The sequence below is a fragment of the Ursus americanus genome, chromosome 13, assembly GCF_024610735.1.
Source record: "Ursus americanus isolate L20-20 chromosome 13, mUrsAme1.1.p, whole genome shotgun sequence".
Lineage (NCBI taxonomy): Eukaryota > Metazoa > Chordata > Mammalia > Carnivora > Ursidae > Ursus > Ursus americanus.
In genome coordinates this window covers 4520536-4546268 of record NC_142139.1, presented here as the reverse complement: position 1 = coordinate 4546268, position 25733 = coordinate 4520536, and the positions used below count along the sequence as shown (strand labels likewise).

General features: G+C 43.8%; 1 protein-coding gene across 2 annotated transcripts; it reads left to right on the top strand.

Annotated features, from left to right (window-relative positions):
* The first annotated feature begins 1550 nt into the window (after positions 1-1550).
* Positions 1551-24238, top strand: ETNPPL (ethanolamine-phosphate phospho-lyase). Of its 2 annotated transcripts, none has more exons than XM_087866388.1 (13): positions 1551-1573; positions 8640-8758; positions 9031-9190; positions 11006-11080; positions 14467-14557; positions 15480-15596; positions 17499-17581; positions 18174-18399; positions 19313-19467; positions 20121-20210; positions 20631-20761; positions 21972-22039; positions 23187-24238. In XM_087866388.1, the coding sequence occupies exons 2-13, from the start codon at positions 8704-8706 to the stop codon at positions 23313-23315; spliced, it is 1380 nt and encodes a 459-aa protein (XP_087722514.1). In that variant the 5' UTR covers positions 1551-1573; positions 8640-8703; the 3' UTR covers positions 23316-24238. The 2 variants fall into 2 exon arrangements, with proteins under 2 accessions (XP_087722514.1, XP_045655147.1); XM_045799191.2 differs by lacking the exon at positions 1551-1573 and adding an exon at positions 5359-5580.
* Positions 24239-25733: the final 1495 nt, after the last annotated feature.

Sequence of the window (25733 nt, the reverse complement as noted above, 5' to 3'; positions counted from 1 at the left end):
AAACTCTTAGTTCCCGTGATACTTTCCCTGATTAGAACTAAATCAAGCACCAGGTGACACACGGTGACACAGCCAGAGTGACACTTTCATGTGACAGCTGGCTCATCCCGCTCCCCTGCCAGCAGTTCCTAATGATTTTCCGCTCTCCTTAGGAATACAATCCACGCTCCTGAGCCAGGCCAGCCAGCCCTGAGTCCTCCAGCCCCGCCGCCTCTTGCTCCCCCCCTCGTTTGCTATATTTTCAACGTTCAGATTACCTATAATGGTGGTTTTTTAAAAATGTGTTTCTTGAAATAGGAGTTTTTTGAGCACCGACAGATATACAGCTGCCAAGAGAGGCAAGAAGTGGGCACTCTGACTGCAAAAGCTTCCAGGGGCAGCTGGAACAGAGAGCAACGGAATGGAACATTGGTTTCATTCTACATTCTGGAAGCGTCCTGCAGAGCAATGCACCTCCCTAGCCCAGAAGTGGTTGAACTTGGGACTTTGTTACTTGCCCCCAACCCCTGCCAGCTCCTTGGAGGAAAATATCAAGACTTCACATGGATTGTGTCCTTAGAAAACTCTTTTCGGTCCTGGCATGGTTGCACATTATCCAGTTGAAGTAAGAAGGAACCCGTTTGCAGTCTATCCAGTTATCCTCTCTATCAATTCGCTCAAGACAAATTTGTATTCGTTTATGGGGAAGCACACAGGAAATGTGACTCAACGGGGCAGTTAGAATCTGGAACTTATATACCATCTCTTCTTTTTTTAAAGATTTTATTTTTTTATTTGAGAGAGAGAGAGGGAGAGATGCGGGGCTCGGTCCCAGGACTCTGAGACCATGACCTGAGCTGAAGGCAGATGCTTAACAGACTGAGCCACCCAGGTGCCCCTACCATCTTTTTTTTTAGTAAGATTTTTTGTTTATTTGAGAGAGAGAGAGGGTGGATGGGGCAGAAGGAGAGGGAAAAGAGTCTTAAACAGACTCTGCACTGAGCATGGAGCCCGGTCCCACGACCCTGAGATCACAACCTGAGTGGAAACCAAGAGTCGGTCACTTAACCAACTGCACCACCCAGGGGCCCCAGACCTTATAGGCCATCCTCATGGGAGAAAGGGAAGGGGAGAAAGAGTACTTATGGGAAAACAAATGACATTTAGGAAAGCTAAATGGGCCCCTAGGAGAATAGATGGCATATATGGTAGTTTTGTGCCTGTGTCTGTTCGGGTGGTCTCGTATCCAGGCGGTAAGACTGCTTCCCTGCTTGTGAAGACGAAGCGGTGACTCGTGACACTTGAGCTCTTGCGGGCTGGTGGGGGCGGGGTGAGACTCTGCCATTGGACGGATCAAGGGAGTTCAGGGGGAAAAACCCTCCTGCTTCTATTGTTTCTCAAATGCCTACAGCTCAAAATAATTTTTAAGCCACAATGGCACATTCTGGACCCCTTCATCGCTAGAAACAAGCTCACTAGAAAGAAACGGAGGCCGTATTCTGGATCCTTGTCTGCATCTACAGCGTCAGGAAGTCACAAGTCCCAGCCCCGCCTCTTGCGCGCTTACGTGGTTTCCGGGTTGACTACAGCACCAGTAAGTGTACGATGAACCGCGGGTACTTAAAATATCCCCTTACTCCATTACCACACGCACCCTTCAGAAGACTCCCCTTGCCACACTCAAGCACAAGTCTGGAAGACTCCTGTGGACTTAGTTTGGGGGGAAAGCTCAGGATGGAAAGAGGAGACGAATAGGTTTGTATGAGCCTGATGTGCTGTAGGTATACAGTAGGGGCACACACACACACACACACACACACACACACACACACACACACATCGTGAGTGGTCGAATGGCTCCAGTAAAGTGGCATTGAAGTCCCAGGGGTGGAAGGGCCTTTCAGGTTCTTCCTGATGTGAACTAGGGGCTGTGTGCACAATTGTACGCACATGCGGACATCCGTGTGGACGCTCAGGGGAAGTTAATATGTGTGACCATCTTGAGTATGGTATAATAAGCTGGAGAGCCTCTGTTGTTGGGGACATAGGGTTCACTCACCTTTGCATGTTTCTCACTGACGAGAAAATTGAAACTTGCCATTTAGACTCTTCTCATCGGACTACTGAGTAGAATTCTGATTGTCCCAAGCTCATGCATGCTCTGTCTTCTCATTTCAGTCATGCAGAGTTTGGTGTGTTTGGCCAAGCCTAGATGGGTGAGTAATCTGTGGTCTTCAGGTCAGAACTCACTCAATAGGGTGATCCAATCAATAGGATCTTGACCAAAACTGAGCAAAGGTCTACTTTCGGGAGGAAAGGCACTGCAGCACCCACTCTTACCAAATAGTCATACGATAGAGAAGTACATGAGAAAATATACCCCAAAAATACCTTAAAATTTGTTTTTTGACAACACATTGTAGAGGGTGAGCTGTTGACTTTTACCCTTCTTTATTTTGGTGCTATTATATGTTTGCTCTTTATTTGGAGACTGTCCTTGGTACTTCTTTAATATGTATTCCACATCGTGAAATAACTAAAACAACGGGGAAGTCATTCTTTTTTGCAACAGTAACTTGCTTTTCCAAAAAAAATATGAATCTGAGCATCTCTCTCCTAAAGAAATGGTTAAAATGTAAGTTGGCCATCAATCAGCAAATAGAGGGAACAGTTTCGAGGGCTATATGGCTGGTAAGAACTTTCATCTTCAAAACAAGGTATTAAGTCTTTAAATAGGTCTTTCCTGTTTCAGTCAGTCAGTCAGTCAGTCAGTCAGTCAGTCAGTCAGTCAACAAACATTCATCAGTCTACCATAGGCCAAGCGCTGTGACAGTGCTGAAGTATACTGATGAACAAGGCAGAAAAGACCAAAGAGGGGACTCAGACAGAGAAACAGGGCAGAGATTCGTGTTTTTAGTTAACTGAAAATTATCTGAGGCAGAGTAGTGAAGAATGACCTCTCTGATGCAGTTTTTGAAGTCATTAAGGACAAGGAATACCGTGGAGGGGGCAAAAATGAGCCGTTTAAGTCCTTAAAAATCACCCGCAGCTGGTGGCCATATGCTGGACAGTGCACATCGAAGTATGAGCCACCAAGGGTGTGTCCATTCAGTCTGGTTCACTGTCAGCTCTGGCAACTGAAACATTCAGTAGCATACAGTGAGCATTTGATGTATTTTGAATGAGCCCGTGAATGCGTGGTTTGGGGGGCCCTATCGGAGGCAGTCATTTTGGGGGTGGGAATCAAAGCTTCCATTTTGAACTCGTTTAGTCTGAGGTGTCTGTGAAGCATCTAAGTAGAGAAGTCAAGAAAGGAAGTAGATATGAGAGTCTGGGACGGAGAAGATCTGGGTGAAGATGTAAATTTGGCACCTTGATGGGTCTTCAATCCAAAGGAATCATGGTGGATTACCTTGGGAAAGAGCACACAGAAAAGAAAGGGCCCAACACCTTACCCTCAGAGATACCAACATTTCAATGTTAAGTGACAGAAGAGGAAAATCAGGGAAGTGTGGTGGTGCCGAGAAATCAAAAGAGTAAATGCTTCAAGGAGAAAGGAGTGGTCAACTGCTGAGAGGTCAAGTATTAAGAAAAAAAAAAAAAAGGTAGGTGCATCGAGGTCTTAACGATGATCCTGCCACATATTCCACAGTCATGACCTCTGTTAAGTCCTCCTTATAATGCTTTGAGTCAAAGAGAGATTTTTTTTTTTTTTTTTTTTAGTCCAAAGAAATTTGGCCTCCAAAAGCCCAACTGGTTTAGGGAAGAACCAGATCTAGGCCCTAAAACTCTTTTTCTTTTTCTTTTAAGATTTTATTTATTCATTTGTCAGAGAGAGAGAGAACACAAGCAGAGGGGAGGAGCGGCAGGCAGAGAGAGAGGGAGAAAGAGGCTCCCCGATGAGCAGGGAACCTGATGTGGGACTTGATCCCAGGACCCTGGGATCATGACCTGAGCCAAGGTCAAAGGCAGACGCTTAACCAACTGAGCCACCCAGGCGTCCCAAGGCCCCAGGCCTCTTGGTCCAGCATTATTTACAGAACATATTTTAAAGCACCGGGAATAACAAGAAACCATGGAGGTTTATAGACAAAGTGTGGCTATCTGTGACTTCCCCAAGTTTAGGTGTTTTGAGAATACATGTACATTTGGCATTATCTTTCAAGTATGGAACCAGACCAAGGTTACATGATCGGGATTTCTTGCAAGTCTCCGAAGTGCCTTCTGGCCTCATTTATAATACCTAAAATTCTTACCACACTGTTCCTCATAGGACTCGGTTTCTCAACTCATCTTAGGCAATGCAGTAATACTGCTTCCGCAGTGCATGAATGTCAATTAATAACTTCATTCAGGAGAAAGATAGTCTGCAAACACTTTTCAAGTGTGTTGTTCATAGGTAAATTAAGCTTTCTTCGCTGCCTTTCAAAACACAGAAAGAATGAAATGAAGTAGTTTAAACTCTAAGGCTAAGTAGTTGCATGACCTTGAATAAGACTACCTTTCCTGTGCCCCACTGTTGGGAGGAATTCAATCAGAGGATGTCTAGTTCTTAAAATAACATGTCTTAATGTTATAGTTAATTAGGGTTAACTCCGTCCAGATATTGAACTTCCAATTTAATCAGTGTGTGAAGATCATCCCAAAGGAAGTCAAGAAACCACCAGGTTTGAATGAATTCCAAGGGCACCACCAGGTAGACATGTAATCATGGCGGGGGGGGGGGGGGATAACCTCACTCTTCCTATACATTAATGGCATGATAAATCTGATCCTCTCTCAGGATTGTTTCAAGGACTGAACCAGGTAAGGTATATGTTTTATAGTCTGTATAGTGGTAGAGAAATTAGAGGTGTAATTACTGTTAAAGTGGATCTTTGGAATACTGTATACACAATCACTCCCAACAAGTACCGGGCTGAGTCCCCTGTTATTTATCTTTAGGGCATGTGACTTGTAACTTTTGTTGAGTTACAGGTTATGGTATTGAAATACGCTCAGTGTGAGAAAGGAGACAACTGTAGAGGCTGGGTTAACTCCAGGGAGCGCCTATCTGTGAACGTTTACAAGAACTTAATGGGATACACCAAAAAGAAACGAGAAAGAAAGGGGGAAGGAAGGAATTTGCGGGCAGAAGAGAAAGCAAGGCGAAGGCAAGGCCAAGCGAGGGAACTAAAAGGCGAGTCCGAAGAAGTAGCGAGTATTAGGAGGGAAATGGGAAGGGCAAGGCAGGAACGGGAGCCAGTTAGACCAGGGGCAAGGGTGGTGGCGAACGAGCGGCTAGTCCGGCGACTTGCCAAAGCCGGCACCGGGCGGAGGAGGGGACGGGAGGGTGGGGCTTGGCGAAGGGCAAAGGCAGGGCAAGACTTAAAAGGGGGATGACCCCAGCTAGTTGATGCCACCGGTGACTTCCGACGTCCAGGGCAAAGGGACCCCAGGAGGGACCAAGGCGGGAAAGGCCCGCCGCGGAGGCAGCCCGCGGGCTCGCGAGGGAGCGCACACGCGCGAGAGGGAGCCCGGGGGAGCGACCGGCGGCCGCGCCACCATGTGCGAGCTGTACAGCAAGCAGGACACCCTGGCGCTGAGGAGGAAGCACATCGGGTGAGGGCTCCAGAGCCGCGAGGAAAGGCGCAGAGGGGGGAATAACTAGCGCGGGGGCGGGGAGCTGAAGCGGGGCGCCGCGGCTATGCCCGGCGGGCTAGGCGACGCCACCGCCCACCGCGCCGCACCTGCGCACGCGCGCCGCCGCCCCCCGCCGCCCCCCGCCGCCCCCCGCCGCCCCCCGCCGCCCCCCGCCGCCCGTGCCGCCGCGCCCTTAGCGCTCGCCGCCCCCCACCGGCGCGGTCCCGGCGCTCGGCACCCCGCGGACGAGTGGGGGCTGCCGGCGGCTGGAAGAGTGGCCCCGCGAGGGTTAATAGCCCCAGGAGGGGAGCTCCAGTCCAGGGACGGGCGCTGCCAGGGAAGATGGGTAGCTCTCCGCCAAATCCCACCAACTCGAACGTTTCTCCAAACTGGGAACTCAAAAATATTTTTGACAATGTCTGTGAAAACTAATTCTGACAGCTTTTGTTTTAAGGTGAACTTTTTCTTCTTGCGTGCTTGGTTAGATAAGGGGTTAATTAACGCAGGCAGTAAAAAAAAATCCTTAAAACCACTTTCTTAAGGGTAAAATGCCGCTTACCCACCTTGGTCTCCCCAGCTGTGCCCTCATTACGATTAAAAAGTGCAGCGTTCTCTCCCGTCTACTTTTGTTTTGCTCGTGTTATAAACGCCTCGGTAAAACACTGGTAAGCCTACAGGACTGAACGTTAAGTCTGACCTGGGCTCTGGTCCTAGTAGGGTGTCTCGTTACCTGTGTGACCTCTGTCAAATTACTTTAATTTCCTCTTCTGTGGAAGTAGAAGTAACATTCTGCTTCACAGGAGCAAGCAAGTGAGATTAATAAGCGTGATCTGGTTTTTAAAAAGGCACATGTAAGTATCAATGATGATTGTGGCCACTGTCAAATCAAAGGCCTGCAGTAGTCACACGTAATTAACAAGCAGTGTCGCGGTGAACGTGAGAGAGGACTGGGGGACATAAGAAAGAAAAGAGGGGTGCCTGGGTGGCTCAGTCCTTAAGCGTCTGCCTTTGGCTCAGGGCATGATCCCAGTGTTCTGGGATCGAGCCCCACATCGGGCTCCTCCGCTGGGAGCCTGCTTCTTCCTCTCCCACTCCCCCTGCTTGTGTTCCCTCTCTCGCTGGCTGTCTCTCTGTCGAATGAATAAATAAAATCTAAAATAAAATAAAATTAAAATAAAATAAAATAAAATAAAATAAAATAAAAAGAAAGAAAAGAGTTGGTATCCTCTTCCGAGAAATGCTTGGCAGCTGCTCATACTCATCTCTTGGTCTCAGCCAGGGAGGTTTCTAGATGGCCGTTTAGGAGACTGGTTGGAGCTCTCTCATCCCCGCATAGGGAAAGCCAAAATGGTCCAATTCCTCCCTCATTACCCAGTCACCGCCTTGTCCTTTTCTAGTCACCACTCCTTTCTGTTAGTTTTCAAGCCTGCATTGATTCCAGTGCAAACCCAATGACTTGTACCGTGAACTGAAGAAATTCTGTGAAAGGAGGAATGTAGCCATGGACAACCTGAAAGAATTTTACCTAAAGTCTGAGTGGCAAGGTGGGAAAGTACCCTTAGCAAGGGAAGGTGAAGTCTGCAGTTAACAGCCCACATTCATGACAAAGGTTTTCTTTGGCTTTTAACTTAGAGGTATAAACTAACAGCTGGGATTGAACCAATTAGAAATTCTCACTAATTATTGTTTTCATTTTAACTGATGATGCTTAATCTGAGGCAATTTTAAATTAAGATTACCTATACACAATAATTCAAATACTTTCTAAACAGTTGCATATGAATTTAATATAGAAGCATCCAGTGTCCCTCCAAAATACCTCCAACGCATGTGGCTTTGGGTGTGTGTGTGTGTGTACATGCAAAATCACCATAATAAAAATAATATATTTCAGGGACACTTGGGTGGCTCAGTGGGTTAAACATCCGCCTTCAACTCAGGGCATGATCCCAGGGTAATGGGATCCAGTCCAGCAACAGGCTCGTGGCGCAGCAGGGAGCCTGCTTCTTCCCCCCCCTGCTGCTCCCCTGCTTGTGCTCTCTCTCTGACAAATACATAAATAAAATCTTTAAATACTACTACTACTAATAATAATGCTATATTCCATTTTGTTTCTACATGTCCGTAGGGCCAACATCAGAAAACTTTGTGATGTTTCTATGTTGCTAAAATTTATGTTCCAGACATTCATCCAAATAACCAAAAATATGGATGGCTTTTTATTATGCTCAAAATAATGGATGAAGAGGTTAGAACAATAATTGGATTTCATTATTAAGAATGGAAAATCCATTTGATACAGGAAAAATGTCACTCAAAAGACTTGGAAATGGTCTCCTATAAAATCTCTTTTTTGGTATTTATACCCAATTTCTTTGTATTTAGCTTTCAGGGCTATTCGTTTCTTAACCTATTAGATCAGAAGGGGAGACAGAGAAAGCAAGCCAGCAAGCAAGTCTTGGGCTGCGGTATAGGACAGTCTACTTTCAAATTCTGTTGTTGTTTTTTTCATTTACTGGCTGTGTAATCTTGAACAAGTTTCTTGATTTTTCTGTGCCTCAGTTTCCTCACCTATAAAAATGAGAATGATAAAACCCCTGTTTCATAAGATTATTGGGAGGATTAAATGAAATGATATGATATTTGTAATATCTGTCAATTCCTGACACATAGTAAACCTCAAAAAAAAGTTGTTTTTTTTGTTTTCTGGTAGAACGAAACTTCCCAGAGGAAAATCAGTTATTGGTTTGTGTAATTAGAGTTGTCAGAGTTGATCCGTGTGCCTCTAAACAGCATTGTCAAATCATAGCCAATTTGACATAGAGGCACATGAAATGTGAGCGGGTCACCAATGGGGGTTAAGGTAAAAGGTTCCAGGCTAATATGAAATTTTAAAAAAAGAATAACGTGTGTCACCTAGGTTGTGTTTTCCCTTTCTGTTTTGTAACTGTAATTTTCCACAGATCTTGACCTTCATTGAGAAGGAAAAACACTGAGCAGTCCTTCCAGACCAAAGCATTTCCTTTCATTATTTCTAGACCCTCGTGCAAAGTTTTCTTTGCTGCGGATCCCATCAAAATAGTGCGAGCCCGGCGCCAGTACATGTTTGACGAGAGAGGTGAGCAGTACCTGGACTGCGTCAACAACGTGGCCCACGGTGAGTGTCCTGTCCCTGCTGTGCCGCGAAGGGCGCGTTTGTGGAGGAGGGCAGACACAGCCCCACTACTGTTTGCCCCGGGAGGTGCAGTGGCTGCTGCTTCTGGGCTGGACGGGCCCAGTAGTCCTAGCCCGGAAAGGTGACAGCACAGCGCGGGAGGCAGAGAAGCTCTGCTTTTTTCTTTTTCCCTTTTCCCTTGCTTCAGAATCCCCCTCACTTCAGGAGTTTAGAATTCTAATTCCTTTTTTGGGTTTTTGTCTTCTGCATTTTAGTGGGACACTGTCACCCAGAAGTGGTCAAGGCTGCCCTGAAACAGATGGAACTGCTAAACACAAATTCTCGATTCCTCCACGACAATATTGTGGAGTATGCCAGGCGCATCTCGGCAACCCTGCCGGAGAAACTCTCTGTCTGCTATTTTACAAATTCAGGGTATGTTTCCAGGTCCCCCCCCATTCCCACCAATCTGGTTTTTCACTCTCTCACACATACCTTTCTTCTTGATTCCTGGTGGAGCCCAGACATCTAGGAAGGTTTCCCTAGGTTCTCGACGTTTACTAAGTGACCACACTATGGGGCCCTAATGGTTCTGTTCCTCTGGCTTCACTTCATGAGCTTGGGGTCCATAGGGTCCCCAACAGCGTGTTCTAGGGGTTTTGACCCGGCCACTCATGATTAACACGTGCATGCCACTCAACTTCTTATTCCCATGGCTTCCTCGGGCAAAGATGGGGAAAGCTTACAGGGCATGCTGCAGCAGCCCTGAACGGTAGGTGCCTGGGTGGAAACCATGGCAAAAATATCCAAGCCTGGGGTTCAAGCGAGAAAACCCAACCCGTCAAATGGCCCCACCTCCCCAGGAAGCGGAGTAAGTAGCTAGAGAATCAGTGGGCCTACATGGTTTCTTTAAGGCATGAATGAGGGGTTAGAGCGAAGAAAGAATTCTACTAAACGAGCTGTAACTTTCATAAGACCTTTGATTGACTTGTTTCTTAGGCACTTGAACATTTCCTCAACACAAATACAAAAAAGGAAGAAGTAAATTCAAAAGAATAGATATGTGCCAACTTTTAAATTCTGTAAATTCAAGTTATATATCCATTCTGTGGAATATGATGCAGACATTAAAAATATGTTTTTGGAAATACACGTCTAATGATGTGAAAAGCTCGCAATGCAACATTTTATGGGGACGAAAGCTGTGCATACAGTGTATACTCATTTTTAAAACTATGTATATGTATAAATGTAATAAAACGATTAGAGATTCTGCGAATGTTCGAGGATACGATTCTGTGATTCACTTTCATGTTTGCAATGAGATTTTAAAACCAAATTTATAAGGAGAAGAGGATCCCTTTTTCTTTGTAAAGAATTAAGGTATTTTAGGATCTCACATATTGTTATAAAGCATTTTTGCCTTCAATAAATTAAATACCATAACATTTGACTTTCATTTCTAAAGAATCCTATACTGTCAAAGTGGGGTTGCCCCAAAGAACAGTCGCCAGAGACTGGATGGGATAGAGCCTGGACTGGTACAAAGGGTAATCTTGAAGTTAAATAGACTTCAGGCAGAATGCTGCCTCTGCCTCTTATTAGCTGTGAGAGCTTAACCTGCCTCCTGAACCTCTCTGAGGCTCTTTCTTCATCCATAAAAAGGAGATGGCAGCACTTGCCTTGCGAAGGACTTATGAGAATAAATGCAAGCAAAACTCTCAGCACGCTGTCTGGCAGATAGTCAACATCCCACAAATGATTATTTTCTTCTTCTGTGTCTGAGTCCTATATATGGACTATCTAAGCCACATAGAAAAATTATGATTTTTATTTTATCGAGAAGGAGCCGATCAAATATTGGGTCAGTACAACATAGTGTAGTGGTCGAGTTGATGGGCTCTCACACTCCCATTCCTCCCTTTGAGATCAGGCTTAATGCGGGCTTCCTAACATCCTCAAAGTTAGTCACCTACTCATGGGGCTGAATTGGGAAGAAGTTTGAAACGAGCAGGGTATCCTTTGAATTGGGTTTGTTCTGTGTGTCTCATTCTTTATCAAAGACATTGTATTAGAAGGATGGAGTGAGATTGCTGGGTGGACCAGACTAAAAGGGAAAGAGAGGACTTCCACTTCTTCCCCCCATATATTTCTGAAAAACCAGGATCTTACAACTTTTGTAATTAACATTTTCAAGTATTTTAAAAAGAGCTTATGGCACCTTGCCCCCTCTCTGTGTTCTCTTAATAGATCTGAAGCCAATGACTTAGCCTTACGTTTGGCTCGGCAGTTCAGAGGCCACCAAGACGTGATCACCCTTGACCAGTAAGTTTGGGGCAAGACTTCTAAGCCAGAAGCTCCTTCAAGAGACAACATTGTATTGATCCTGCCCATACTGATGCTACGAGCACACGGGGAGGAGGGCGGGTATGCGGCACAACGATCTTATTAGGCAGTAAGGTATCAAGGCCAACTGAGGCTCGGAGGATACTTAATTCCGTCCAAGTTCCTGCAAACAGGGGAGGCTCTCTTGGACGCTCTTATCGTGGCCTCATGGGCTTTGCATGAATCATCGACTGTTTATTGAGACACTATAGTGAGTAACCCAATATTTTCCAAAATAAAAATGTAATTGATTTCTTCAAACTCTATACGTTCACGTCAGTGTTGTGGTTATCCACTGTAATCAATTTAAAAGATAACAATTTAGAGAAAAGTTTGAAGAAAATAAGAAACCAAGTAAAAGATAGTACTTTCTCATTAGTTTGCAACCATTACCAGCCATTGTTTAATCTCATCTCCTTAACATGAATTTAGTACATTTTAAACAAGAAAGCTGACAACCCCCATTTTTATTAAGATTTTTTCTTTTACCTTTTTTTCTACGTCTCCACCACACTAATGTCAGACACAGAGGGTTAAATTGAACACATACTCACTTCTTGCCCTTACATAGGCTTCTCTTGTTTTCTGTTTCGGGTCATCTATTCACTTTCTATTTCTGCTATAACAAACTACAGCAAGCGCAGTGGCTTAAGAACAAGAATTTATTTCCCCACCGTTCTGTAGGTCAGAAATCCAAAATGGGTCTTCACTGGGCCAAAATCAAGGTGTTAACAGGACTGTGCTCCTTCTGGAGGCTTCTTCTGTTTCCTTGCTTTGTCCGGCTTGGAGAGGCTGCCTGCATTCCTTGCTTGGGGTTTCCCCTCTTCATCTTCAGAGCGGCCATTGCGCCACCCTTACCTCGCCTCCCCTGCCTCTGACCGCCATTCCCCTGCCTCCTCCTTTCACTTGTAAAGACTTGTGATCCCATTGGACCCTCCAGGATTATCTCTCCATCTCAAGATTCTTACTTCAATCACATCTGCAAGGGCCCCTTTGCCATGTGACCTATTCCTAGGTCCCCAGGACTAGCGTGCGGGCATGTTAGGAGGTGGCGTGTTCTGCCTACCACAGCTGCCTCTGGTTCTTTTTTATTCCCATTCTCCCCCGCCTATGGACGACTATTCTAATGCGTCAAATGTCGACCTTTTATTTTTGTATTCTTATTAATGTATATTATTTTATGTGAATCTGTTTTAATTTTACAAAAATTGCTATAAATCTCTCTCCGTTGCGAACCTTTTTCCCTCAACACTATTCAAGACTATATTGCTGGATGTACATCCACTCTTCTGACACAGTGCTGCCTCTTAGAAATATAATGTGAGCCACATAAGGCATTTAAAATTTTCTGATAGCCAATATATTCAAAATATCGTTTCAACAGTTAATCAATGTAAAATATATTAAGATTTCTCCTTTTTTTAAATTAAATCTTTAAAATCTAATGTGCGTCTTATACTTACTGCACATCTCAATTCAGACTAACTGCATTTCAAGCACTCAGTAGCCACATGTGGCCAGTGGCTGCCATAGGGGACAACGCAACTCAAACTATTGAACTCCCCCCACCCTACAGATGGACACTGTCACTGTCCTTTCCTCCTTGCTACCACAAGTGACTCTGCAATGAGCATCCTTGTATATGTGACCTTCTGGACATTTTTAAGAAGTTCTTAGGGATAAACACCCAGAAACAGGATTGCTAGGCCATAGGGGTCCTATAAACACTGTTAATTTGACTAAATATTGCCAGATCAGTCTCCAGAATGATTGCAACACTACACAGTGCATGAAATTTCCCATTTTCCTCTATCCTCACCGAAAACTTATAGTATCCTGCCTCCTCATTTTTTCTTTTGTTAAAAATAACAGTCCAATAACTATAAAATGGTGTCAATGTTGTTTTAATTTGCAAATTTCTAATAATGAATTTGGGTATCTTGTCATATACTTACATGCATTTGTGATTTCTCTTCTAAAAATTACCTGTTCGTATTCTTTGCCCATTTTTCTATTGAGATTTCCATCTGTTTCTTGTTGGTTTGTGTTTGCTTATATAGTCTAGATCAAAAGATCTCAACCTTGACCGTATCTTAAAATCGGGGGGGGGGGGGGATTTATTTAAATGCCAATGCCCAAGCCCCACCCCAGACCAATTAAAGAAAATCAGTGGTGGATCCCAGGAAACAGTATATATTTTGCAGTTTCCCAAGTGGTTCTACTATGCAGGCAGAGTTGAGAACCACCACTGTGATCATTAATCTCTTTTAGTTTGCAACATTTCAAATGTCTTTTCCCTCTATCATCTGTCTTTTAGCTTTGTCCATGGTATCCTTCAACTGAAATCTTTAATTTTCATCAAATCAAATAGATAAAATTTTTGTCGTATGGTTTATGTGCTCTAAGTTTTGTTAATATAGCTCCCCCTACACCCACCACAGCCCCCAGATCACAAAGATGTTTTCTTCGTTATCTTCTACTGCCTCATATGAAATCCACCTGGTGTCCACTGTGTTACATTTATGTGTGGCGGTGTCTCCGTGCTGTCCTTCTGCCCAGTTTTCTCTTTGTTCTCATTCTGACACATACTTGCTGATACATACGTATCCTTCTGACACTTACTGTGGTTCTGTAGCATCTTTAATCTTGCTAATGGAAGTCCTCTCTCTTTGTTTTATCTATTCATGGACTTTTAAAAATTTCCTTTCCAGATCTCCCACTTATGCCTCTGGGCAAGAAACAGGAAAGGAAATATCATAGCCACCAGTATTTTAAGCAAGAGAAAGGAATCTCATAGCCACTTGGTCATGTCCCAATCTTAGCTCTTCCCGAAGAGACCTTCTGCTCTTACCAACTTGTGTTTGCCCAGCATATGCAGTCCGATATCCCATAGAAACCATTCCAGACAGAAACACAGCCCATTCTGTGATATAAAGTTGTTTTTAAAATACACTAAGATGTAACTGTCAAATACATTTAAAGAATACATACTTAACAAGTTTTCCACGATGCTATAGAAAATAATTTTTGCATTTAGACTATCTAATTTAGCACATCTAATATCATCCTAAGAAATCAAGTTTTTTTTTTCCTGCTTAAAAAAAAATTGTCTATGAGGATCCATACTTGGTTTCCTATGTGTTTTATTATATGAATAAGGAGAACTGGACAAATTAAGGCCAGTCTTGCCATGAAGAATTAGATCCTGTGTAGTTAAATCTGGCACTAAAGTTGAGATTCTCCTAGATGATGCATACTGCTGTTTTTCTTATACTCCAAAAACTTCTTCTCTGAGTGATTTTGGTTACTGTTCTTTCTCTTTTCAGTGCTTATCATGGTCACCTATCATCTTTAATTGAGATCAGTCCATATAAATTCCGAAAGGGCAAAGATGTCAAGAAAGCATTTGTGCACGTGGTAAGTAACTTAGAGTCCAAGAATCAGAAAGCTGGCACTGGGAGGATGCCTAACGATACTCCAGTCCAATCCTTTCATCAAAATGAAACTGTGAAAAAGAGACTAAGATCTAGAACGGTTGTGTGACTTACTAAAGTCAAAAAGCCAGTTAATGACAGGACGTGGTTTAAAATCCATTGATGAGTATCGCAATTAGCAAATTAGCATGGTGGTAGTGAAGGCTATTATTCACAGCTATCATTTTATTTTTCTCGCCTTTTGGTCTTCAATTACTTTTCCCATCTACTGATACCAGCCTGAAATTTGGAGTTGAATCTAGTGTGTATGCATGTCCCAAAATTAAACTGCTCTACGCTTAAGTATCATATAGAGTAATGAAGTCAAATAAATAGTAAAGAAAATAAAGAAACCAATTGAGTTGTTGTTGAAACTCTCAAACTCCTTTGGTTTAATTAAGGATCAGTAGACTCTCTTAAGAGAATCAATTCCTTCTTTCAAAATGGTGAGACCTGGCACCAGGGCGAAGGCATTCTAGTTTTTGGAATGATTAGAATTTGCTGTATAGTTGGTAAGTGTTGGTTTATCTTCAGTGTAGAATAGTTAATACAATTTTCATCCATTGAAATTTTCAAAAACAATAATCACACTTGTTGATTTGAATTTGCTCTTGATTCGAACAGGGATGTAGTCTTGACTTACAAAGGTCTCAGAGCAAATCCAGGCTCCTGGTCACAATGCAAAGACCTTAGTTTTCACAGAATTCAGAAATGTTAAGGGAAAAAAACAAAAGAACCGAGAGTCACTTAAACCCGCACGGTCACCTTTCCAATATGCTCTTGTGGGGAAATGCCTTTTTTTTTTTTTAAAGTTCATTCGTCCGCAAGGTAAATCTTGAGAAACTCCACCTTTTGGTTGTTTCCAGGCACCAACTCCAGATACTTACAGAGGCAAATACAGGGAAGATCACGCAGACCCAGCCAGCGCTTACGCAGATGAAGTAAAGGAAATTATTGAAGAAGCTCATAACAGTGGAAGGAAGGTTTGTATTTACAGCTTTGGAAACAGCTTAACACCTTTTATAAAGTGGATGGAAATCACCGTGACACACTGGAGAGGTGGAAAAGGATTAGATCTCCATTCCCTTTCTGTTTTTCTCTGCTTACCTTTCACTCAGTTCGTATTTCAGAAAGTGCATTAATATGATCATGCCTCTAAGACTATGCATTTTTATTTATTCTGGAAACACCATCACTATGCCTATTCCGGAACTGGTGGCCTAATTCTCACATTCCCAGTGGGATGCAGACTCTGGTCCAAAGCGGTAGGGGGAGAGGGAGTTAGGAAAGGCGACGGCCCGTGGACAGATTCTTCCAAATGAAAGTAGCATGGGGGGAGGGGCGCTGATAAATGAGGAAGGGAAAGGAGGAAGCACGGTGGCCCTGGGACCTCTGAACCAGTGCGGGCTCCTGGGCTCGGGAAGCCTCGCTGCTTCCCTCAGACTGGTTCAATGTGCCTGAAGCCGCAGAGCCTGGGTTAGCTAAGGCAGAACGAACGCTTCTCCAAGCTGAGCCTGGGCTTCAAAGACAGAACCAGAATCCTCCAGAGTAAGAACAAGAGTTTCCATTTTCTCAGTCTTCACCCTACTCTCTTTAGCCTAACACAGATTTTCAGCCCGTTTGGGGGTTACTTATGTGGAGTTTTAAAGAGATTTGAGACGTGCTTCGCCTTTAAACTGGCTTATAGCATCAACATAGCAGTAATAAAAAATCTTAACTGAGATAAAAATGAAGGCTTGCTTTTTCCAATGCAAATATTTTTATCTGAGTGACTGGAGAGTCGTTTGCATTTCTTAACTCTTTTCTTCCCATCCTGTTCATTTGTCGGGTCTGCAGATGTGATATCTGTGTAGCTAGCCCTGACCGCCCCTGTTATGGGGGCCTTCATATGCTTTTCTTCTTCAGGGGTAACCCATACCTCCTTACACAAATGGTAAAGAGTGCTTCCAGAAAAACGTTTACATTCCCAAGATCACATGGTCTTTTTGCTGCTAAAAGGCTTTGGATAACTTTTTGAGAACATTAGCATTCAGTAGTTATGACCCGATGCTGTCCTGTTAACAATTCTGAAAGCAATGAGCAAATATAAGACAGATGCTTCAGGATATTAGATGTGCTCGCAAAGTCAGGGGATTTTAGAGAAGCAATCTCTTAAGTCCACTGGCTTCATTTGATAGCTAATAAATGAAATATTTAAAAGTGAAGAGCTTAAGCCAAGGTAATATAGCTACTGAGCTATAGTCCGGACGAAAACCTCGGTTCTCTTGACTTCATATCTCATCTCATCTGTGCTTTCTCTTCTTGATTCTTTTCTACTCCTCCTTTCTTTCCTCTAGAGCGTTTCCTCTGCAATGGCTCTTGTGAATTGCCTCATTCCGTTAAGTCTGGTTCAGGGTAAGAACTAGAAATACAGCACTATAACTGACGCGTGTGGCCACCAGTCACCCTCCCCTTTCCTGAGAGCAGATTCAGGCTCAGGCAGTCAATACCCAGCTGAGGAAACAGGCACCAGGATAATGGGTTTAGAACCTGGGTGATTTTTTAGAAGTGCATGTCAAAGACTGACCAAAACATCGTTCTCATTCAGTTGACCCTAACGAAAGCACTGCATTTGAATGAATAATGGGGAACTGGAGGTTGCCTTCTCCTCCGTTTCTCGTGGTAGTTTCACTGGTACTCTAGAATTTCAGAAACGGGTGAATTTCAGATCAGTTGCTTTTCCAGCATGGACATCTCTTCTTTTCTTTGTTATCAAGTGTCTATTTGCCACTTGCCACAGGGCCATTCCCAACCATTTTGAAAATAACCTGCTCTGTAAGAAGTCCTCTTTTCTAGGGGGTTCAAGGGGGACCTAATGGACTTTGACCCCATCTTTTCTTGTATAGATTGCTGCCTTTATTGCTGAATCCATGCAGAGTTGTGGCGGACAAATAATTCCTCCAGCAGGCTACTTCCAGAAAGTGGCGGAGTATGTACTTGACTTGGGCACTCTTGGGCAGACTGAAGGCTCTGTGACAGTTCTGCGAGGCCGTACTGCTTAAAATACTGAAGTGCTTCCAGACTAGCTGGCAAAAGCACTTCGGCATGCCTGCCACACCAGGGCTCCCCAGAACCCTCCACTTTCCCAAGATCCAGCAAATAAAGGATTTACACGTGGCCCAGTGGAGGGGGACCTCCGGGGCTCTGCTCCAGTCCCCAGCTGGCATCCTCTCCAGCCCGTGCCTTACCGATGAGGAAACATTTGAAGATTAACCCTGCGAAACACTACCTCTTGTTCACTTCTTTCTCTTCCCACTTAAAATGCCACAGTTGAGCTTACTTGAAGCAGCACAAACCTAAATAATAAAAATATGTCAACTCTGGAAATTATGGGATTATAGTTCAAAGTCAGTGACATCACGTAGATGTCACTGGGGGTTTGAGCACGGAAATGTTTTTGACAACGATTCCAGATCTCAAGTTAACATTTTTTTTTAAGTCCTCCATAATCTGTATCTTTGTGGGTGGGTTTGGGGACTCTCGGTGACCTGAAGACGTTAGACTTCCCTTTTGCTTTTCAGATACGTACACAGAGCGGGAGGTGTGTTTATAGCCGATGAAGTTCAGGTGGGCTTTGGCCGAGTTGGGAAGCATTTCTGGAGCTTCCAAATGCATGGTGAAGACTTTGTTCCAGACATTGTCACAATGGGAAAACCCATGGGCAATGGCCACCCAATGGCATGTGTGGTAACAACCAAAGAAATTGCAGAAGCCTTCAGCAGTTCCGGGATGGAATATTTCAATACGGTACATGTTGGCCTCCTGGTTTATGCTAAGAGGGAAAAATACTGTGTGTTCTTACACTTCTTGCCAATGTAGTAAAGAATAAAGAATAAAGTTCAGTATTGCCAGCTAACCACCCCCAGGATCTTAGCCAAACTTTGATCTAACCATATTTCATCCTATCTGGCATAAATTCTCCTTGTATTTTTCCTTGTGTATCTTTCCCCTTTCTAAAATGATAAATTGTTCCAGTGATAGATGGTTGCCTTGCTAAGCTCTAGAGGTTATGATGTTTCATCCACAGATGATATGATCTTCTTTATTTTGTATCACATTTAAATTCCCCAAACATTTCTAAAGTGTTTAGATGATACAGTACTATAAATGTTATATGGCTGTCACAGGAGATACTAAATTTTCTATCTTTGGGAAATTTTATTTCCTTGGTTTTACCCCCAAAAGTCATGAACTTTAAGCTTGGAAAAATTATTATAGTTTGTGCCGTATATGTAATAGGACTTGTGACAACTAAAAGTAAGATTCAAATCTAAGGATATAAATTATTTGGAGAAAATGTCATTGCTTAGCTGTTTTCACACAATTGTTCAGGGACAGAAGCCCGTATCCCCCTCACTGAACCACACTCTGAAATCCTCAGTTCCCAATGCAGTATCTGGTTTTTGTTTGGATGAACTAATAAATTCCCTGATAGTCCTCCATACCAATTATGCAGCATGGAGAATGTAATTTGGAATGAATTTTTACTCAGTCGTAAACAAATAGAATCACATTATATTCTAAAACTAAAAAGTTTACAGCACAAGGGAAAAATTTATTGAAATTATATCTTTACCTGCTTATGTATGAGCCAAATTTCTCGTAGATGAAGCAATACCACTAATTCAACCATTATGGTTTTTAAATCTTTTTTCTGCAGTATGGAGGAAATCCAGTATCTTCTGCTGTTGGTTTGGCTGTCCTGAATATAATTGAAAATGAAGACCTTCAAGGAAATGCCACTAGAGTAGGGGATTATCTTACTGAGTTACTCAATAAACAGAAGGCTAAACATACTTTGATAGGAGACATCAGGTATGTTTATCATGAACTTGTCATGTGGTTATTCATTTTTCCAATGAAAATAGTTTAAATTTTATCTTGTAAATTTAAATAAATTACATAAAACTAAATCTAGAAAACACTGAAAAACATAAAAGAACAAAACTCGTTCTTAATCCAGAACCCTGATATCACCACTGTTAACTTTTGGGTGTATATCTTTCTCGACTTTCATACTTAAAAAATAAATAAATAAAGCCAATATAATTTCAACCCCTAAAAGGTGAGAAGGAACTTAAAGTAACGCTAAATGATTTATTAAAAGTTATTTAAAATGACATCCCGGAAAACTTGATATTTTTCATAGATATATGTAAGCATGAAACATTTATCACCATCAATGTCCTGAGAAACTAAATAGCATAAGAAGGTTGTTTTTAAGACTTTTTCTTTTACAATTAAGTAAAGAAAAAAACTGGATGACAAAACCAACTCGGTGCAAAAACTGGAAAGACCTGTGTCACCGGATTGATACCTTGGATTAGCTAGAATCAATAACAGTTACCCCTACAGGGAATCATATCCAGCTTCAAATTAAACTGAAGTTTGGGGACAGCGTTAATATTGGATGACAATGCAGCGTCTGGTAGAGCATCTGTCAAGTTTTCTTTCTTTACCTTCCTCAGGGGCGTTGGCCTGTTTATCGGAATTGACTTGGTGAAGGACCGTCAGAAAAGGACCCCTGCCACAGAGGAGGCCCAACACGTCATCTACAAGTAAGTGCACCCTCACACCTGACTGGTGTCCGGGTTTGAAACATGCCCCTCCCCCGACTTGAAAGCTTCTTTTACTTCCTCCCACCTCTCCAAATAAGAAAAGCCGGCGATGCATGCAGTTTATAAATGTGGGCTGCTTGCATGAGAATACCGAACTGCTCTCTGTTCACATCTTTTTTTTTTTTTAAGATTTTATTTGTTTGAGAGAGAGCATGAGCAGGAGGAGAGGCAGAGGGAGAGGGAAGAGCAGGCTCCCCGCTGAGCAGGGACCCCAATGTGCCCTAGGACCCAGACACCATGACCTGAGCCAAAGGCGGACGCCTAACCGACTGAGTCACCCACGCGCCCCTGTTCACATCATTCTTAAATAACCTTGGTTACCGGCTGTATGCACTCACACGTATCTCCTGCACTAATTAGGATGAAAGAAAAGCGAGTCCTTCTCAGTGCCGACGGACCTCACAGAAATGTGCTTAAAATAAAACCACCCATGTGCTTCACGGAAGAAGATGCGAAGTTTATGGTGGACCAGCTTGACGAGATTCTAACAGGTCTGTTCACAGGCATTCCAGATGTCTCCCTGTCCCGCACCCGGTCATACGTGACGCTGCGTGTTGTTCTTCATGACAGAAGGGAAGGCGCTTGGAAATGAATGTGTAACTTTGTGGCACTAGAAAAAGATAGCTGAAAAGTAATAACTATGTAGACTCTGAGTTAACTCCCAATTTTCTGTTTGCACTCCCACAAGTCCAGATCTGGGTTTTTAAGGAACTGACACGACCTTATTTTTCCCTATTTTCACTTTTTAAAAAAAACAGCATGGCTGCCTTGCCCCGCCCACCACAGCTGCTGCAGTGTAGGGAGTTTTAGGGTTCTACCAGGGAAACTGGAGAAACATTATTAATAAATTTACAGGTTACAGGTTAACAATTCTTTGCTATATCCTGAATGATTAACTTGCGTGTGTATTTCACTTATTACCTTTACCTTTTGAGACTTTTCGTTTGTCATTCAGAACTATCCCTGTCATAGGAATTTATCTTTTGCTTCCCTATGTTATATAATTATGTTCATTTGGTTTTTGTTATGAGCATAAATTGAGCTTGAAAAGTAAACTAGCGACATAAAACCATGTTGGAAAATGCAATGTACTGTCAAATGTTAGAACACTTTTGGTTTTGCTTTAGTTATATTTTTAACATTCAACTTCTCTGCTCCCTTCTCAGACTTTTGGGGTTAGGGTAAGTCTGATAAGCCAGGAATCGATACAGCATTCAAAATAGATCATCAGTGTTGGAAAAATGGGGAGTCAACCTAAGTTATCTGTAATATGGTCACTGTCTTTGGACCGAGAGCACGCTCACACCCACACCTGGCAAGCATTCCTCACACACCTGCATTTCCTCTGGTCCTTTGAAGGGCCGCGTGGAAGGAAGAGTATAGGATGGGGCAAGTCTTGTCACCATTGCTTCAAAGGCATCTCAGAGCTGGGGTGTTAATAGCGGTGGGCCGAAGAGTTTCCTTTGAATAAAGTGAACGAGGCATACTTAACCCAGGTTCAGTGCCCCTTGTAAATGATAATGATGAAATGCGGCGATTAAAGTTTAAAAGCAGCAACTCTAATAGGGACACGTTTTAAGCACATTACATTTACTTCTCAATTCTTCATTAAAGGTATTTCTATAGGTACCAAAAAGGTTTTTTTTTCTTTTAAAGATTTTTATGTTATCTGTCTTCTCCATTGTATCTTCCTTGACGTAGTTTTAGAAGAAGCCATTGGAGCCCAAAGTGAGAGTGTGATCTCTGAGAGTGCTCCGTGCAGAGCAAAGGTAAGAAAGAGTCTGCTACTCTGTTTTTAGGGGGAAAAGTTTAAAACTTTGGAAAACTGACTAAAAGGAATGCAAATTTTAAAAAGTTATACAATAACCTTTAGAATAAAATCCACCTTTGCTGGGGTTGGCTTATTGTTGCCATTTTGAGTGCACGATCACATTTTAAAGCAAGTGTCATACCATTTGAAAGAAAGAAAGCCAAAGAGCTATTCTTAGAGGACCATTCTCATACTCCCAAAACCCCTCAGGCCTGCAAAGGGAATAGGCAAAACATAGAGAGAAATGATACAGACGTCCCAAGCTCCTTCCTGTTTGTCTGAGGGCCACCTGACACGGGCTCGGATTCCCACACATCACTCTTTAGAATCAGCAGAAGCCCTGGCAGCGTGGCTCCGAAAGGCCAGGGTTTGGTCCTGGATGGCGGCCGGGGCCTGGGAACCCTCTGGCAACAAGTGGCCTAGTTTGTGCATTTGGTGTGCTTCCAGCAGAGGGCCTTTCCATTCTGTCCCCGAGCTGCCCAGGGTGTGAGAAAGCACTCCCCGGCTCAGGAAACAGGCGAACACTTGAGAGGCTTTGGTGCCTAATCTGCTATTTGTTTATGACTTCGATGCATAAAGGAACACTCAGTGCCTCCAGCCCGCCTGCACCTACCGAGCCGCCAGCAAAGCCCTTTTCCTGGTGCGAAAACATTAGGCTCTTTGAATGAGAGCAGATGATTTGCTAACAGGACTGCTCTGTCTCCTGGTGGGACACAAACCAATTCTAGCAAACCATTCTTATCTGCAGTTTGAGACGCGCTTACCCAGTCCAGGACAGAACCATAGCTGAGAACTGAGCGAGCTTTGACAAGGAGCTTTCAGGAGAAGGGAGCTCGTGGGAAATCGCACACTGGAGTTAGCACACGTGTTCCTGGAGTTTGGGCTGGGCGTCCCGGATTTTATGTTGACATTGCATTTCGGACGTCTATGGAAGAAAGTAGCCAGGGTGAGGGAGGACTGCGTAGCGCTGTAGTGTCGTGTCTCACTGAGCTGGCCTGCTGGCCCGTTGAGTCAGCCCCACAGAGGCTGGGGTGGGGGGGAGGCAGCAGGGGGGCGGCGGGGGAGGGGGGGACAGGCCCGCTGGAGTCTGTGCGCCTGTCTTGCAGATGCCGAACGAAGCGCGCTCAGAACGGCTCAGTGACGGCACCTCAGAGCCCAGGGAGAACCCCAGCCGAAAGAGAAACGGACTGTGCACAGATAAACATTCCCTGCTCAGTAAGAGGCTCAGGACATGAGAGATTAACACTGCAAAGCGGAATAAATGTCCAGGGTTATAGAGAATCACTGGAAGTGCCTCTTCTCTTAGCAGCTCCATCGCATCCTCTAACGGTAGAATTTGCATTCCATTCCGATGTGTAAATAAAAAGGTAACCGAGTGAAAAGAATAAGCCAGGTGATAATGAAGCCATGTCAAGATGACTAGTTCAGCCTCTAGCCTGTTAATTCCTTACTTGAGATTTCTGAAAGTACTTTATTTATTCTACTAAATTTATGCTTCAAATTGAAAATGAAGTTGGCAGTTTTACTTCGCATGTTTTAATGTTTGAAATGAGAGGGCAAAGCACACGAGGTTCCTTAACTTTGGAGACTTAGTGCCTTAAAATATGAAGAAATCATTCTTTATTGATTTAATTTATATATATATTTGTGGGGGGCTATAATAAAAGATGTTGTAGACTAAAACATTTTTACCAGAAAAGTGTACCCTTCTTTTGCTGAGAATATTAGGGCTGGTGAAATCAAAGCCATTTGGAAAACAGCACATACAGCAAATGTTAAGAAGTCAGTGGATAACTCAGACCTCTGGCTGAGGACCAGGTCAGTCAAGATCGTGTGGAGTCGTGGCGGGGGCCCGGTGGCAGCAGGGAGGACAAGGAATACACTCGGAAACGCTCACACGGACGTAGCTGGAACAGCAGCGCCAGCCAAAGCACTCTGTTCAGTCAGGAGACCTCAGCTCTGTCTCCGTCAGAGTCTGTCACCTTGACAGTCACTTGCTTGTCAGGTAGGAAGGTACCTTTCAACCAGGCATCTTCCTTTCTCATCAGGTTTAGCAGTACCCAGCCCACGCCCACACACACAAGAATGGGAGCACACACACATTTGTAAGCAGACATTGGCCAAGGGAAGTGAGGAAATCTGGAACCTCAAGGGTCTCTTTGAAACATGAGACATTCACTTGGAGGCCAATGTACTGAACCGGAAGAAATTTGAATGTTAGTATTCACTTCCCATTCTCTCTCTATCGCCTTCCTATGACTTATTAAACTTTGTATTTCGGGTTTTGATCCATACGGCAGAAAGAATAATTTTGCCAAGGCTGTTTCATGACAACTGAGAGGGATGTTGAGAGGAAAATTAATTGTAAAATCTTCCTTTCTGAGTTTGTCATTGATTAAAATGCTATTTAAAAAGCAAGGTCTCATTACTAAATACTTTTCCTCCTAAAAGGATCACTGATTCTGTGGGTTCTGGCTACATAATACTGAGGCTGGTTCCCAGGAGCTGCTGAAAACGAGGGAGTGTAGAGGTCTCTGTGGCTGGCTTCTAAGGAAGACCTAGTCAGATCTTTCACAACACAGGTCAACACCCCCATGAGCACCGCTCGTGGGCATGCTCAGACAGTACTTGTCTGCTTTTCTTTCTGAAGCAGCTATCCATGTTCAAGAGAGAGAGGAGAAAACAACCCATACCGGTGTTACAAGTTTTCCAAGTATAAAATAAGAGAAAATTAAGACTTTATTATTAGATATACCCCACTCTTCTTCATTGCCTATAATTTAGGGTTCCATAATAAGGAGGAGAGATCTAGAAATAAGTAACACCTTCCCAAATGCAACAGAGACTCTGTGTGTGTGAGGTTCCTGGTAACTGTCTCATTTCTGTGGCATCACAATTGAGGTTGTGTCAGTTCGGGTCCCGTGGGTCTCTAGATCTAGTCCCAAGACAGATCTAACACCAAGATCGTTGGACGCACAAGCGATGGACTAGGGCTAGTGCCTGTGAAAGATAAAGGAGCAAAGAAGCAGGAGTCGCCAGGAAAGCTTTCGGGTCTGACACATATGAAAGAGAAGAGCCAGAGAGGAGATCTGAGTAGGAGGAGCCTCAGGCGGAGATGCAGCTCTGCGAAAAGTCTCTGCCAGTGCGCTGGGGACTCGGGCTCGCGAACTGCGCGTACGGAACTGCAGGCAGGAATGACAGGGCCTTGGGGAGCCCCACTGCCTTCCCTCACTGACCGGGAGCCCCCAGCAAGCACGTATCCAGCTCAAAGGCTGCTGTGGATCTTGGAGATGCTGTAGCTGGAGGCTGTCAGGGGACCGCACCCTCACCACAGGCTCCCTCTTGAAGGAGAGCCGAGCAGCACACCCCCATGGCTGCCACGGTCGGGCCCTTGTGCCGCACAGCTCCACTTCCTCGCACGTTTGGGAGGTAGCTCTTCAGTGGTCCCTGTGCATCGCTCTTCCTCAGGGAAGACTCAGAAGAGTGAGTTTAACAGAGCAAACTACAACTCCTGTCACTGCAAGTAGTCTCAGGGCCACACTGGTACTCATCACCTCCCTTCTGTGCTACTGAAATTCCACTCACCCTCGGCCATCACTCTGGATGTCCTAGCAGTGGCGTATCTCAAGCCCTCATTCCTAAGACATGTGAAC

Bases quoted from the DNA above. Each gene is read 5' to 3' on its own strand.
- ETNPPL (XM_045799191.2), top strand. From the start codon at position 5,375: ATGCCACCGGTGACTTCCGACGTCCAGGGCAAAGGGACCCCAGGAGGG. The intron at 11,081-14,466 runs GTAAGTTTGGGG...TTCTCTTTTCAG, and splicing joins GACGTGATCACCCTTGACCA to TGCTTATCATGGTCACCTAT. The intron at 14,558-15,479 runs GTAAGTAACTTA...GGTTGTTTCCAG, and splicing joins AGAAAGCATTTGTGCACGTG to GCACCAACTCCAGATACTTA.